We start from the raw sequence: 16,527 nt of genomic DNA, 5'->3' as shown, positions 1-16,527 counted from the left end.
TATCTATGTTCTCGTGGGCTTCAAGGTGAGTCCGCGGCGTTTGACTCGTCTGTTGATGGCAACGGGGAAAGGAGGTAGTGGACCGGGATTGGCGATGGCGAGCACCACGATCGGAGAAGCGTTATAGATCGACCGTGAAGGTGTATGCGAGTTGTTGAGGCTGAGAGAGGTAGATCTGGTTTGATGAGCGTCTGAAACAAGTTGGTCGTGATGGATTATCGTTTAATGAAAATTAGACTTGGATTGATGTTGAGAAAGAAAAGCCGAAATGCTAAGATCAAAGCAGATCAAACGGTAAGTCAATAAATAGGATCACGAATGACAAGGAAGGTGAAGGTGAAGATCATGTCGATAACATAAGACAGGATGAAGATCGGAAAAGGAATAAAGATCGGTTGTGCGGTAGGATGATAGGGTAGACTAGTGTACTGTATGTCAGTGTACAATCATACTTAGGGTGGCGGGGATGAGATAAATGATGGGATCCAAGCGATGAAAATACTCATACGCTCATACAATAAGCCAAATAAGGGGGAAAGGAGGGGTTGAGTACAGTATGACAAAGTAATCCAATCCAATTTAGGATGGGGGAAAATCAAAATCAAATTGATCATCGTCCACCGTAATATCAAATATCAAAGCTAAATTGTCCGGTCATGACGGCGTCAAAACCCCAAGAGGTGCAGTGGGAGGGAGGACAGGTGGGCTGTGCGGTGAATTATGTGTAGTCCAAAGGACGTCACTGTGTATAGTGTCCTGCATCGGAGAGGGTTATATCCGAATAAGGGTTGGACAGCATACGAGAAAGAAGCGAAAGGAGTACAGGCTCAGCAATGAGAATGACAAGAAGATCTCATGATCATTTCGGAAATCCGACAAGCTTCAAAGAGGAGTACGACGATGAATTGAGGATAGCATCAAATACCACAATTCGAGCCGCCAAAGGATGCAGATAACCGAGGAAGTGAAGCAAGCGTGTTCAAGCCCTGGAATCGCTATTGAGATACCAACTCACCAAGCTAAGGGTTGTAGGATAGGCCTGCTTCACCTTCGGACTATAGGAGATAAGCATATGACAACACGTCAACCTTAGATCCTTTGTCTCGCTTCGGTACCGAAAGCTTCTATGAAACACTCACCTATCTACTATGGTATGCCTGATATGTACCAAGACAATTCGCCACCTGGAGACTAAGCACCACTTGAGTTTTATAATGACGATGTTGGCAGCTCTACTCATTCGGAATGACCTAGAGGATTTACCAATAAGTACGATCATTAGCTTCAAATTCGCGGCACGAAAGCCACCACTGTATACATCGTATGCTTTCATAAGGCCAACCAAGCATACACATCTCGACTTAACTCTAAATCTAAAATAGATTGGTTCGGAACGAAGCATCTCCGTGTCCGCCCAAATTCCACTAGCTCGCAATACTTTCCAATGGGAAATTCGAAGAGGTGTATACGAAAACAGGGAAAGGAATAATAATCAAGACGAGGATAGTGGGGCGAAAGGTATGGTAACGCGGATCAGGGACGCAAGGAAGAAGGCGGTCTGGGCGCAACGTCATCATCCACATCACCGAGTAACGCATCGTGTCATGATATATCGTATCACAGCACAGACATGATAGAGGAAGAAGTCGCTTTGAGATGAAGCCGCCTTTGCCGATGGAAAAAGGCATTGCCGCTTCATGAAGGATCAGGATTAAGATGAAAGGAGGGTGCTAGACTCGTTTCATAGAGAGTAAAAATCAAATGAAAGATCATGGCGCAGCCTATAGACGATGGGGAATCTCTGGGGAACCAAGCTAGAACACGCTCAGACTCACTCATAAAGGGAGATATATCACTCACGGTGACGCGATGGAATGATGCCGTTCCGAGAGGGCAGAGGGATAGGTCGGTGGGTGTCTCGGATCAATGATTGACTGATCTAGATCTAGTGGACTGAAATGACGATTGAAACCATGTTATCTTCAGCCTAGGAATGCCACGCCTCTGTGATGGGAAGTGGCGCTCATTAGGCATGGGTCGGGAGTACGATGTGAAGCTCACTCACTTTTGTTTGGTCCACCTTTCTGGGCTATGAATGCGACTTCTGGGCGATTGATGCGTTTTGATCGCTATTCGGATCAAGGTATGATTATATACACCTCAAGATCAGACGATCAGGTAGTCAACGATCTTGATGGTGATGGTGATTAAGACTAATTAAATTGTCAGAAGGGAATCGAGTAATTGATTGATGGGTAGGTGGATGGACAATCAACCTAGGTGGATGGACAATCAACCTACAGTGCAGTCTCTCGTCAGCATTTATGGTGCTTATGATGTTGTTCATAAGCTGAAAAAAGACAAAAGAACCCATTACTCACTCGGTCCATTTATTATCGTCATTCGCCCACTTGTGTCGTACTGATGTTTCGCCGACAAGGAGAATGAACCACACTTCAAAACATCTTCACCTTCAAGATATCTTGCTTTCTGCTTTTTGTTTGAGAAGCGAATAATCCGATGGGTCCTTTGGTCCTTTGGTCGATGTGTTGTTTAACAATGTTAAAGTCACTTTTGATTCCCGATTTGATCGCTTTAGTCCGTCGCCTCAATACCATTTAAAACGAAAACACGAGGCTAAGTCGTGTTTTCGTTTCTATCTCTCTTCTGTCCGCTTTCTCGCTCTTGATTCGATTAGTGGTGTAATTGGTGGCTTACTTTGTGTATCTCCAGCTCCTAGTCTAGTCGAATCGACTGTGTCCAACTTGACCTTGCCTTGGTTATCACAAGTCTAGTCAAATCGTGGTCTACCTGGGACTGTCGCAAAAGAATTGAAAGTGACAAGTGACAAGTGCCGATGATACCGGTGATCGATCAGGTGTTTGAGGGTAGGAGCCCGAGATCTGGTACAGCGCTCGACCACTGGCGTTGTTGGTCGATTCAGCTGAATCAAGATCAGTCGATCTTTTTACCTTGATTTGATTTTGATTTTTGATGAAAAAGGTAATTAACGAAGAGGCAGTCAGGTTAGAGTACTTTGTTTGATGGTAACTCATCAAATAACCATCAAATATGAACACACATGAGAAGAAGAGGACATGGCGCCCGTCCATATTATACGTCAGTATCTTTACAACTCCCTTCGTCGTTCCGCCTGAATCAACAGGATACACATATATTTGACCGCCCCAGATTGCATGCCCGTGATACCCCAGAGGACAGAGATGAGCGCAACACCCAAGGAAAACTTCTGACGAGGTAGTGAAGTCAAGTCAAGTGAGAACGAGGTGACGGTGTGGTGAAGTGTTGGTTCCTGACGAACAAATAAAAGTATGTTGCCACGATTAACCTTAAAATGTCCGATCGGGCGTTTCATCCTTAACTCGTGGTTTCGGTGCTGTCCCTGAAGCCGCCTTGTTTCGATTGACACTCAGAAAGCAAGCTTTTATGAGTGGGTGAGTTAGCGAGCGAGCGAGCGATCAGCTTTGATGCATCGCCTGCTAGTGCCTGAGGTCCATTGCTCGGAGTAGCGGTAGCATCGTTAAGCGGCTCAATGATGATCTGGACAAAAAATCAGACAGAAGCTGACATGGGGTTGATGGACCCGGACCTACAGCTAAGTCTTCAGCGGATGAGGAAATTAGCGGAAGTAGGTAGCCCGATCCGACGTCGGGCAACCTGTAGCATGCATCGATGGTGATTGACACCCTTTGCGCCCTTCGCAGCGAGCGGAGGTTCAATGAACAGATGAGCAGATGAACTGGATCAACCGTGAACTCGATGAAACAGTTGGAAGATTTGAAAAGCGGAACAAAATTACGCAAAGCGAGAAAGGGGCCGTCGTGATGATCGGCGATAGCGTACCGCCGAAAAAACGCCACAAGCTATTTTACCGGTCTTCCGAAGCGCTATTCGCCGCTTTTCTGCTTTACTCATACGAGGAAAGGTTTTGGTGGTGATCGCTGAGCTGTAGGCTGAATCTCGTGGTTACTGCTTGTGGGATCCTAGGTGTTGCTTGCTGCCTGTTGCTGTCTGCTGCTTGCTCGCCAGGTGTTGGACGTTGAAGTTTATCGATATTGACATCAAGCTGAATATAGCTTCTTCAACCATCAACAAAAAAACTCGTAAGCTATTATCACTTGATATAATCAGTGAGGTATAAGCATCAGGAGCTGACTTTAGCTGTTTACTGTTCTTTTTGCACTCAACGCTCGATTACATTCGACTCGACACATTTCAACAAACACCTATATCTATACCTTTACCTATATCCCTTCTTCCTTCTTGACGACTACAACAAAAACACTCGCTTCGGATTATAGATCAAAATGAAGGATATCTCTTCCGTTGAGACTTTGACCGTACCAGAGGGTGTCACCGTCACCCTCAAGGCTAGAAACATCACTGTTGAAGGTCCAAGGGGTAAGATCACCAAGAATGTCGGTCACATTCAAATGGACATCCAACTTGTGAGTACGGGCCTCTATACATCGGACAACAGAGAGACACAGGATCAGGTGCAAGTGGAGGGTTGAAATTAATAGGGGAAAGATGGATATCGTACATGTCAGGAAAGGATGGGTCGAGCTGGAAATTAGAAATTGGGAGGATACCCAGCGGGAATATGCAAGATGTATAGGAAATCTGGATATGTGGAATTGCGGTAGAATATCGTGAAGAGGTCAGATGTCATTGGAAAGTGCTGTAGACAGGCTAGGGAGGAGATAGTAATGATACCTCAGTGATCAGAGGAGAGGTGTGTTGTACGGAAGGGAAGGATAATCGGGAATCGATCTGCTTCACTTGCACCTGGTCTTCTGCGTCTGTCTCAGAGGTCAAGATAGGATTGGGACCTTGGTCTGACAAATCTCGGTTGTTTCCATAGGTCAAGAAGTCCAAGAGCCAACAAGTTGTGTTCACCGTATGGCACGGTGCCCGAAAGCACGTTGCTTGTCTCCGAACCATCCGATCATTGGTTGAGAACATGATCACCGGTGTTACCAAGGTTAGTCCATCTCACTCGGGGGAAAGGCTTCCATCGTCGAAGACAGTGGGACGCAATGCTGATATTGGTGTCATGTGCTATTAGGGATTCCTTTACAAGATGAGACTTGTGTACGCGCATTTCCCCATCAACGCTATCCCAGGAGACGGTGGTAAATCCATCCAAATCCGAAACTTCTGTGAGTATACTCGAGCTTGGGCTTTCTTGCATGCCTGTTCGAAAAGGGATGACGCTCATCGCTTGGAACCGTATCTAGTGGGTGAGAAATTCGTCCGAGAATGTCCTATGCTCGAAGGTGTCACCGTCGCCATGTCCGACGTCAAGGACGAACTGATCATCTCCGGTAACGATATCGAGAAAGTCTCCCAATCCGCCGCCTCCATCACCGACAAGTGCAGAGTCAAGGACAAGGATATCCGAAAGTTCTTGGACGGTATCTACATCTCCGAGCGAACCACCGTTGTTGTCGACGAAGCCTAAACGATTTAGTCCACTGTAACGGGATTCTTGTTGGGTTTTGAGGATCAGGCAGAGGGAGACAAGGAGAGGATGAGGACGAGGTCAAGGTAGAAATGGAAGGTTGACGTTTCTCACCACGACACCCAAACTTACATCTGGTCCGATTCTACGGATACGGTCGGTCTCATATAGGGATGGAGATGACTGATTTGTAGATGACGATGTAACATCATTGACGCACACCTTTCGCATTCCCCGCAAACATGCTCCTCACGGTCTGGATGTATTTTGTTATACTGATAGCTTATTGTTGATGATTTAGCGTGTTCGGACCTATAATCTTGAGTGTCTTTGTCAGGAAGGCTCATGACATAAGTTGTTTTTTAGACAAGGGAGGGACGCGAGAGGACTATGAGGATGAAAGGATCCTTTCTAGCTGAATAAGGAAGTCCGATACAGCTTTATGCGAGTCCACCAGCTATCCGCCCGCAGCCTTATAGGCGGACTTCGACTATCATTCCTAGAACCTCTGGTTCCGCATTCATTCCTCACACTTCACCTTGAGCACCCACCGTACGACTGGATAAAGCACAGCAACACAAGTAAGGCTGAACCCAATTCATCAACTTCAGTCTGCGACAAGCTGATCTCCGTGAGGTAACGATGTCTCCGAAAAATGAATTACTCGAAGATATCCTCAGCGTTGCCAAGACCGACCTCGACGCTGCCAACACTCTTCTGGAATTGTTCGACGGCAGAACCAAGGTCTTCGAGAATACAGTTCAGCTCTCTCTGGCCCGGGCAAAAGCTTATGAGCCGTCCGTGTACGAGTCTTGCGATAGTCTCCACATCTTCCAGAGCACCATCAGCTCGTTCGAGGATACCAAGCTTGCGGAAGAATTGATCGACAGATTCTCGGGTATCGTTGACCGATACAGTGACGCCAAATATACCTTCTTCAAACTTCAACAACTTCGCGACATTCTCCGTCATGCAAATGAGCGGACGGAATGCACTTATAGGAATTTCAGAAGGCGGCTGGACATGCCCATTCCCAGCACAGCTATATCTGAGCACAAAGAGGAAGACGAAGTGGATTTCGAAAAACTGCATGAGGAAATTACAAAATTGTGGCCGACTCAGAGGTATCTGGACACTCATTTTAGTCAATGTAATGAGTGGCTGGAACGAGTGGCAGCCCCGGAACAAGAAGTGAACAGGGAGTATCATACTTGGCGGAGTAGCAATGCGAAGAAGGTAAACGAGATGGCGAAGGCAGTTGGTTTGATCGGTCCGCATGCCTCGAGACCTAGTACCACAGCGGCTTAGCTCAGTGGCATGACTCGCCCCACACCGTTTCCGCACGGAGAAACGATGTACCGTACCATATATCATACCACTTGTAATCTATCGTGGGTTTCGGTGCGCTGTACTATCAAACATGAGATCTGAGGACTTCCACATCCACCAACGCTTCGGAATGTTGTTGCAATATGAAAGGGCCGCCACGTTCAAAGGACCACGTTTGGCTTAGAAGGCCGTAGTCCAACCAAACACAGTGCAAGCTATCATTCGCCTGTGTATTTTACATGACGTCTCTTACTGTGTGCACAAGGGAGGGTAGGTCTGGCCTGCAATCGTGAAAGGATCACTGCTAGCTCAGACGGAGACCGATTCATCACTGAATGGTTCAAATCAGCCATCCGTGGTTGCCGCAATATACAGTATATAAGCCGCAGTATACAGTATATAAGTGAATCTCTACCAACCAAACGATCCGACACTGTCTGATTTCGCATCCATTCATTTCTTTCTTCAAACTTCTACTACAACTACACCTTGAACATCGTACAATTGGTTGAAGCACAATCAATCATCCGATCCCATTGAATTGTGTCACATCACAGTGCGTGAAGATGTCACTCAAGGAAGTGTTGCTCTCGGAAAATGCCAAGAGTGCCGTTGAAGCTGCCGAAACTTTTCTGAGGTCATTCGAACAGAGGGTCCAGATCGTGGAAGAGAATCTTGCGCTCTCTTTGGATCGGGCAGCACGTCGTGTTCCTCGAGCCGAAGAGGGACTCACCTGTCGCGACCTCTTCCACAACACCGTTGGATCCCTCGAGGACACCGAGCTGTCAGGACGCTTGACTAGAAGATACTCAAGTATCGTTGAACGACTCACCTCGGTCAAAGAACACTTGAGCCGACTAAAGACGCTTCATTCCGAAGTCAAGAGCGCAAATGAGCGAATCGAGTCCACTTATGAAATGTTCGAGAGGTACAAATATCTTCCACAGATGCCGATTCCCGAAACAGTTGGATCGGAACACACGGAGGAAGTGGTGGATCTTGGTAAATTGCAGAGAGACTTGACCAAGTTATGGGCAACTAGACAGTCTCTGACAAGCAGATACAACGAAAGCGCTGGATGGCTGCATTACACAGAAAGCCTGGAACATGAAGTGGTCATTGAGACGGGTAATTGGCGGACCAACAGCCTGGAGCAGCTGGAGATCATGGCGGATCACTTTGGGTTGATAATACCCTAGATGTAGAGATCCAGTTGAGACTACTACAAAGCTCGATCGTACGATAATCTTCAGACAAACGTTATTTGTAGACTATCCTCCTGATATTCCATGTTCGCTCAGGCATCGCTCGTAGAGTTCGTTACATCTCATTGCTATGCATGGTATAGTGAAGCATTGGACCTTAATTTTGCTCCTGTAGGCTGGCTTCACAACGCCTCATTTGATGCTGGGGTGCTGCACGGTAGGATGACGTAGATAGCAGAAGAGGCGAAAGAGCCGCTACCTTTGAGCTGAATGGAGGGCGTCCATGCACCCTTTGTAAGCGACACCTTTTCATGACTCAGCTTGAGCACTCAACTCACTTCAGACACCCTGCATACGTCCATTCATAAAATGACGTGAGTGTATTGCCACCAACATGACCTTTCGCCATTATTGGACTGTGCACTACCAAACGAATTTTACCTGGTCATCACCATCTGCTAATTGACACAGCACCGACCGTCGCAATTCTCAAGATATGAATGCTTCTACCTCACAGAACAGTGCCTCGCGCTACGATCTCAGGTCACGTACTCGAAGCACTCCAGGCCGACACGGAAGGCACGAGGAGTCGACTCAGCCCGGGAACTCGTCAGACGGTCAAAGCGCTTCCACCCAGCCTGGTGGTGAAGGAACTTGGCTCACCGGCGAATGGCACACTGACTACTGCGCCAAACTGGTTCGGACGCTCAAAGCTAGATACGAAACCGTTGAGGCCGCGAGCAAGCGATCTGACGACGCATTGACTGGTTGTGATGGACATCCTGATCATCCTGCTCTGGTGCCTTTTCAAGCGGAACAATATCGAGCGTGGCTCAATCTGGAGAGCAACATGCAAACCTTTAAGAAGCATGAGAGAGACGTACAGGAATGGTCGAGTAGCTATGATGATAGCACAGAGCTCGACGAAGTATACGCCTATGTCTCCAGAGACTCAGAAGCGAAGAAAGCTATAGAGCAGGCACATACTGGATTTGACGATCGGTATTGAGCTGAGTGAGGCGGCGAATCTGACTATTCTGAATTTTTTTTGATACAGGCAGCTGCTTAGATCGTGAGATGCCACTTTTTTATACTATCTACCAAGACAAGAACTGCGCAGGTTGCATCACGGACAATACTGTACGGTGAAATATGGCTCCCTGCACTGACGTTCAACCGCAAATACTGGTCTACCTTTGAGGGAGACTAGACGGTCCGAGAGCGTCGGTTCCCACCATTATATACGCTCGTGGTTGTTGTCCCAAGCCGGGGATGTTGCGCTCTGCCGCTCGCCAGTAAATATTTCCCTCCCCGTCGTGAAAGGATCGAGGTATGACGAAAGATCCTGTAAAAGGAGGAAGCGTATCTGCTTCTCGGTCCGCTCTTTTCAATGTGACGCTTATATATCCGTGAGCAGAAGTGTGAAAGGCTGTCCGATAATTTTCCAGCTACCTCTCTCAATCCACTTTTCCACGAAGATCCCACCAAATGAGTACACAGAACGACTGTGCAGGGACTAGCAGCCTCGATGAGACTGCGACGTCTACCCGTAAGTCAGTCTCATGCTGCAGAGAGAGACTGATGAGTTTTTGGTGATATATCTGAGTTTGTTGAGGATGTTTCGGAACTCACTGACCCAATTTCTCACGGCAGGCGTCGTGGATCAAATCCCGTCGAGGGACCTTGGAATCATGACCAACGATTTATTACTACATACACGCAACGACGAAGGGTCATTGCGAGCCCTATTAACTGCTTCGACTCAAGGCGAAGATGGGACCGTGCAATCGATAGTCTGTAGAGTCAGCGAGATGAGTGCTAGGTATAAGAGACTATACGGCTTCACCAGCATCGGTCAGAGTCTAGCTGAAGAATTAGTTCACGAGGCGATCTCTAAAATTCCCAAAGATAAAACGAAGGGCAAGAAAAGCCACCACCAGACTTCCAAAGTCAGTAAATCCCCGACTAATCAGTCAAGCTCAAGCTCAACTTTTCCAGAAAGGCCTGCATCTGCTCTGAGAAATCTGAGAACTCTGATGCCTCGAGAGCCGTCAATTTCAAACTCAGCTTCAGGATCGGCTGACTCTATCAGGATACCCTCAGCCAGGTCTCGGTCAGTGTATGTATATGAACCCCTTGCCCTCCCATGACCAGGCGTCTTGGACCCAGACAGGTGGAAATCAACGTCCCTGGACCCACTCTGATCAGGTGAGACTGCTTTCCTCTTGGTGTTTACCGTTGCAAGCGATCCTATGTCACTCATTTACTCACTTTACAATTCCTCAGCACACTCAGCAGCAATCAGTCCAGTACGCGGCTTCACATGATCAGCAATCGTTTCACAGTCAGCCCCTTCGCAACCCACTTTTGCAGAGCTTCAACCCCGATGTTTGGTATCCAGGTCCAGAAGGGTATCAAGCATGGAATGAACCTGCCCCTGGACGAACAGACTCGGCGCCATGGTCAGATCGTGACCCGGCAAGCTATCATACAAGTGGCACGGATGGTGCACCTACAATACCTCCATTCAATCTCTGAACCTGGAGGCTACCGATTTTGAGCCATCTTGCGAACTACCTCCGGTTCCACGACTTACTCTACCTTCCATCCGCGAGGCGATAGCCGCAAGGGAGTGGGAAGAGTATCATGCCGCCCTGCAGCTCGACGGAACGGCCGATCTATAACCGTGTACCTCCTACCGCGACTCATTCGAAATGAATCATGGATATATGGACTGACTCCCGAATACATATATGGGACCCGCAGGTGATCTCGTGAGAATGGCTACTTCTTCTACACATACGTTTCAATATCACAGTTCGCTCGACGCTCTATGCTACATGTATGCATCGTTTCTCTCGTATGTATTTGATACCATATCGAAATCCTAGCACAGATCATTATATATACGGTTGATACGTTGTATCGGACGTCTTTGTTTCTTTGTTGGTGATCTGGCGAACAATATCGACCACGTTCACCATTCGCACCAACTGCCCTTCTTCCTTGAATGACTTATCCTCATTCCCATAAAGCCGGACCGAATCGTCCATTGTGCCTAGCAATCGTGCAGAACTATGCGGCCTCCATCATCTTCTGAACCAGTGTACCAAGTTCGCAATTCTAAAATCCGATCGAATAAGCAGTACAATACATACTTTGGAATGAGTTTAGCCAACAACACACCTGTTATACAACACAAAAGGCCCACCAGGAAAGAGAGGAAAAGCACACAAAGTCAGCTTATTGTAATTCAGAAGATATCACGAGCGAAATATGAGCTTACCCGCTTGAGAACCTGCCAAAAGAGAGATACAAGCACAACGGGTACATGGTCAGCTAAGTGTGACTTCAAGTGCAGCTTGAGATGAAACGTTAGCACTCACCACCATGAAGATCGGAGGGATTCAACCCAATGGACGATCAACTTCAATCGTAATCTGGGAGATCGGATAGGGAGTAATCGCGCTTTCTCGTACTCGTCGATAGGCATGACAAGCGCCATCCAATAACTGAACTCGCTAGGATCGGTAGGCATAGACCCGTACGTATTGTTGAGTCGTTGTAACAACCATGGTGCACTGCCAGATCGTAATTGATCGATGAACGCTTGACAGATCGCCATCAATTCCTCGGTGGTTTCAGGTGTATCGTCTACACCACTGGCTGGCGCGGACGCAGCTTGAGAGGCCAAGGCGGCGAAGTCCACCGGTCCACCTCCCATTCCCGACCCCATACCGGGAGGAAGGAAGCTGCCCATCGCAGGTGCAGGCGCTGGTGCTGAAGCCGATGCAGGTGGTCCAGAGTGCGATTGCGCAGCAGCAGTGTTGGTTAAACCAGATGCGGCGGGACCGGGCACAGCAGGAACACCGGAAACCGAAACATTGGTACCGGAAGCCGAAGTTGAGGGTCCAGGGTTCGCCCGAGACATTGTGGCGCGCGAGACAGCTTCTCGCTCCATGGCGATTTCTTCTTCGGGCGAGACATCGTCGATCCTGGAAAACGCCAAACCCATCGAAAATCAGCCTTCACTGTGTCGGGAACGATGCACTTCGATGGGCGCTGGGGACAGTGTAGATCATTTCGGATTTCTTCGACCGTCGGTTGTCGCGGGGTTCCTGAAACAAATTGCAGTATAACTCACCTTTCGATCCTACCGACGGTATATCCGTCTAAATTGCCCTTCTCTAGCAACTTGAAGCGATGAGTCCCAACGGTCTCTACCATGGATCTTCCATCAGGTAACATCTGGACACTCTGGATTTCTAGCATCGTTCCGTACTCCATAAGACCCTGTAGTTGAGGAGGACCGGTGCCTCTGGCCGGTAAGACCATTCCGAACCGCGGTGTGGTCGATTCGATACACCTTCGTATCATCAGGCGGTACCTCGGTTCGAATACGTGAAGTATCGTAGGCATTCCGGGGAATGCTAAGGTACAAACGAATATTGGCGTGTCCAATCGAGCATCCCTTTCATCCCGTTCGATAGCTTGTTGTCTTTCAACATATTCTTCAGGGAATGCAGTTTTGACTGTTGCATACCGGCGTCAGCACATATTCCATCATTCATGGTGATTATCCCAAGCCCCAGCCACAAGTCGATCATTTCAAGGGAAAGTTATACTCACTAATGGTTAATAACACTTTATTTACCGCATGGTCCTGGAAGAATGCGAAACTTGGTAGATCTTGACGGCATACGGGACATCTAGAAGAGTGGTCCAAGGAGCGTGAAAGGCATTTCGCACAGAATGACTAACCAAAATAGGAGCATTAGCGATGCTCATCACGTAAGACGGCCAATGACCGGTAGACAAAGAAAAATGGGAACATACGTGTTGACAGGGGGTAGTAACTGGCTCGTACAAAAGCATTGCACAAACGTCACATTCCAGAGTGCTTAATAATTCTTTCTCGAATTCGTCTGTACTGTCTTGCTGCAAACTTGATCTTGGAACTCTTCTCGGTGCTTTGTGGTCACCACGTCGCCTCTTCGAACCAGTGCGACTCATCAAGGAAGATGATCCGGAAGGTGTTGACGATGAGCCCAATAACGAGAAGTCGTGGGTCAGAGAGGACTGCGAAGCCATAGAAGGGGGAAGAACCGGTTTTTCATCATCAGGCTCAGATCCAGACGAGGAAGTATCAACATCGATTTCTTCGTGACCGCCTCGACCCATCATCAAATCGTCCTCGAGTCTTAAGCGCTCCTTCTTGACTAAAGCCAGAATTCGGTCAACCGACACATCGAGTAAGGGGGATCCACTGGCAGCCCCCGCATCTTCCGACGAATAAGCCGGCGGAGGGGCAGGCATGGCAGCGGGTGTGGGAGCGGGAGGGTAGTAATGTACACCCGAGGCCAGCAAACCAGTTCGTGGTAGCCCGGATCCTGCAGGTGTATCGTCGGAAGGCGATTCGACGCCGGGAATTTCGACTTTTGACATGATGCTAGAAGCGCTGGCAGTCGGGCTGAATCGTTTGCAAGTGGGGATCGGACACATAACATTCGACCATATGCTCAATCGCTGTTGGTGTTGACGTTGTTGCGCAGCGAAAATCTCGTGCGGAGGTTCGTTCATGAAGTGAAGAGGCGGCGGTGCGGGTATGAAGATGTGCTTGGCAGAAAGAGTGTGACCACAAGGCAAGGTGATCGGATGATGTAGGGAAGGTGTCTTGCCATCAAGAGGAGGACAAAGAGCGCTATACAAATCGATGAGTTAGTCATCAACAGACTCAGACGATAGAGGTGAGACCACTTACCATCCGAGGATCCGCGTCAATCTCTCCACCATGTCCTGCCTCTGCTCTAATCTGCTAGGCATCGGGCCGACATCTTCAGCAAATGCGCCGGATGTGGAGAGAGAGGAGCCCTCGATACGGTCACCGCCTGCACGAGACGCGAAGTCCGGCACAGGCCCAGACGCGACAAGAGGAACGATACCCGCTTCGGTAGCTGATAGAACAGGCATCGAAGGGGCGGTGGCGGATCCTGAAGCTCGAATACCGAGACCGACATGATTGTCTGAGGAGATTTGCGAAGGAACCAACTGATCGATTTGCGGTGGATCGGACCCAACCGCTGTCTGTGATGAGGATGTTGTTGCGAGGATAGGATCCGCGTGATTCGGACGGGAATCAAAGGATGCCATTCTTTGTGGAATGGGTCTTGGGGGTGCTATCGCCGATCGTTTCGATTGACTGATCGCATCGACAGCTTCTTGAGTGTTGGTGACTTTATCGGACGGATGCTGTCGAGAGTGTGATGCGGATCCGGCATCTCCACCTCCATTGCCATGTCCTCGATCATCCCGATCGTCCCAACGCCTGCTCCGCGACCCAACACTCCGTCTTCTCCTGACCCTAGAAGTGCTCGATCCAACTCCCTCATCCTCAGATAACCATCGATTCGCCTGTGCTTCATCCGATCCCATTCTACGGTGGCGTCGATGAATGTGGGAAGGGACATTGGTTGTTGGCCGCCAGGATCGGGTTGCCGAGGTCGATTGAGCGGGACTGGTTGGCGCAGTGGAGAAATCGGGAGTAGGAAAGGAGGATGCCGATGAGAAGATGGGAGACGTCGAGCTCGACGCAATAGATGGTCCACTACGCATGCTTGACGAGGAGGAACTGCCTGATGGCCGATCGAGCTGTTCCAAAGCAGTTCCAGAAGATGAAGATTGAATCGACGCCGTTTCCGGATCTACTTGACGAGTGGGTGTTGGTGAAGGGGCTCGATAAGGTGGTGGAGGGGTCGATCGGGACATGGTATGACGCCTGGATGACGGTGAAGGTGGTCGAAGTGGGGCGGACATCTTTCTTGAGGTTAATCTGATGTGCTTGTCAGAAGAATGACCGATTCCAGATCGGCTGACTAGATCTCCTATATACTACGATCGGGGTGAGGATTCCAAGTCAAGTAGTTCTAAACTATGTCGCTGACACCCATCGATAAGAACAATGTCGAGTAAGGAGAATGCTTTGTTGTTCAAGTGTAGATTGATGGATGTATTGTTGTAAGAAGTTATGTGATGGAATGATAGATCGAGGGTGATTATGATGCTTTGATGTAGATTGTTGATTATGGCTGCGATCATGAAAAAGTTGTTCAGATAGAGTTCAAAATGGTATCAAATGATGATCGGCGCGTGTTGTTCAAGTTGAAAAGTCGAGATCGTCACCAAATCAGTCGTCGATGAATGAGTAAGAACGATCATGCAGTGGTCATGTATGGTGTAGTGAGGATGTGATGCACAGGATGGATGATAAGTTGGGATAAGGATGAACATGAAGACGAAGAAAGAGAGGTGTAAGATGATGGATGGCGATGATAGTAGTTGTATGATGACGACAGGATCAAGTAGTGGATAATAGGAACCCACGATCATGGAAAAGCGATTAGAGATAAAATCCAAAAAAGTGAGACAGGCCCATTCCTGCACTAAACTCACCTCTATTCCTTGTTACACTCGCTCTTTCTGCAAAATGATCTTGACTCGTGTATGTGTGATAGATGGTCGTAGACGAAGCAATGATAACGATAATGATAATGATACAGTCTGTAGTATAGTAGGAATGAATGGAATGGATGGATGGATGGCAAGAATGAAAACAATAATGAGAAGGAATGCATGCATACGCCTATGGTGGTGAGAGAGCGCTGGAGCAGAGATTTTGTCGATCATCAACTACTTGTGGCGCTTCGGACCCTTTTACCAGAAACACCCACCATCATCGGGAAAACATGACTCGTCATAGTAAATTCAGAAACTACTTCTGCTTTTGATACAACAAAGCCTGTATGCATGTAAATATTCAAGGGCACCCACGCCCTTTGTCCTGTTTCAAACTTCATTCCTGAGCAGGGCGGTTCTGATCAACGAAAAACGGACAGAAGGGATTCAGGTTTCATCTCCTGCTGATTAGGCGGAGATCTGGAAGCAAATTCACGCCTGTCAAAGCTCATAGCTCATGAACGCTTTCACTTGCTACTTCATCTTAAATACAACCCAACGCCGTCAATCTCTTTAGTGCGACGATTGATCAGATCAGACTTTTCACTACTAGCAGAAATAGTATCGAGAAACTTAAAAATTTTAAGCGGTATTCCATCATCATGATCATCGCATAGACATGCGATCTCAACTCAACCCTACATGTAGTCTTTGCGTAAAGCTGTGTTCTATATGTACAGGTTGTGATTGATTTCGAAGACGAAAATCCCTTTATCGCCGGTGCACCAACCAGTTGCGATGACCTTCTTTGTTCGCTAGACAAGCCAAGCAAGCACAAACCGTCCCAGGACCAATCGGTGAAAGGTAATTCCAGCTTAGGTACTTAGGCCTAGGCTAGCCTGCTTAGATTCAGTTGCAGCGGCAAATGCTGTATAAAACTATAATGCTTTTCCGTCGGTACTAGTTAAGGTATTCAAGGCCTAGGAAAATCACGTCGTTATGCGATTCTTCACTGAAAGGTTGCCACTGAATATTCCCCCTAATCGCAGGCTTTCT

The 16,527-nt window shown here is 48.0% G+C and overlaps 6 protein-coding genes across 6 annotated transcripts; 5 read left to right on the top strand and 1 right to left on the bottom strand.

The window, feature by feature from the left end:
* Positions 1-4,328: 4,328 nt before the first annotated feature.
* I303_104187 (60S ribosomal protein uL6) lies at positions 4,329-5,485 on the top strand (the record flags this gene model as incomplete). Its single annotated transcript, XM_018408130.1, has 4 exons — positions 4,329-4,469; positions 4,886-5,005; positions 5,090-5,183; positions 5,262-5,485. The coding sequence occupies 4 exons, from the start codon at positions 4,329-4,331 to the stop codon at positions 5,483-5,485; spliced, it is 579 nt and encodes a 192-aa protein (XP_018263341.1).
* Positions 5,486-6,127: 642 nt separating this feature from the next.
* I303_104186 (uncharacterized protein) lies at positions 6,128-6,793 on the top strand (the record flags this gene model as incomplete). The annotated part of the gene is made up of 1 exon (XM_018408131.1): positions 6,128-6,793. The coding sequence occupies one exon, from the start codon at positions 6,128-6,130 to the stop codon at positions 6,791-6,793; it is 666 nt and encodes a 221-aa protein (XP_018263342.1).
* A 587-nt stretch (positions 6,794-7,380) lies between these two features.
* On the top strand, positions 7,381-8,013 carry I303_104185 (uncharacterized protein; the record flags this gene model as incomplete). Its single annotated transcript, XM_018408132.1, has 1 exon — positions 7,381-8,013. One exon carries the CDS (start codon positions 7,381-7,383, stop codon positions 8,011-8,013), a length of 633 nt encoding a protein of 210 aa, XP_018263343.1.
* Positions 8,014-8,515: 502 nt separating this feature from the next.
* I303_104184 (uncharacterized protein) lies at positions 8,516-9,028 on the top strand (the record flags this gene model as incomplete). Its single annotated transcript, XM_018408133.1, has 1 exon — positions 8,516-9,028. One exon carries the CDS (start codon positions 8,516-8,518, stop codon positions 9,026-9,028), a length of 513 nt encoding a protein of 170 aa, XP_018263344.1.
* A 479-nt stretch (positions 9,029-9,507) lies between these two features.
* Positions 9,508-10,169, top strand: I303_104183 (uncharacterized protein; the record flags this gene model as incomplete). Its single annotated transcript, XM_018408134.1, has 2 exons — positions 9,508-9,568; positions 9,673-10,169. 2 exons carry the CDS (start codon positions 9,508-9,510, stop codon positions 10,167-10,169), a joined length of 558 nt encoding a protein of 185 aa, XP_018263345.1.
* Positions 10,170-11,401: 1,232 nt separating this feature from the next.
* On the bottom strand, positions 11,402-14,832 carry I303_104182 (uncharacterized protein; the record flags this gene model as incomplete). The annotated part of the gene is made up of 5 exons (XM_018408135.1): positions 11,402-12,014; positions 12,164-12,551; positions 12,649-12,775; positions 12,856-13,720; positions 13,781-14,832. The coding sequence occupies 5 exons, from the start codon at positions 14,830-14,832 to the stop codon at positions 11,402-11,404; spliced, it is 3,045 nt and encodes a 1,014-aa protein (XP_018263346.1).
* Between the last annotated feature and the right edge of the window lie 1,695 nt (positions 14,833-16,527).

The sequence above is a fragment of the Kwoniella dejecticola genome, chromosome 5, assembly GCF_000512565.2.
Source record: "Kwoniella dejecticola CBS 10117 chromosome 5, complete sequence".
Lineage (NCBI taxonomy): Eukaryota > Fungi > Basidiomycota > Tremellomycetes > Tremellales > Cryptococcaceae > Kwoniella > Kwoniella dejecticola.
This window is presented reverse-complemented; position numbering and strand designations above follow the sequence as displayed.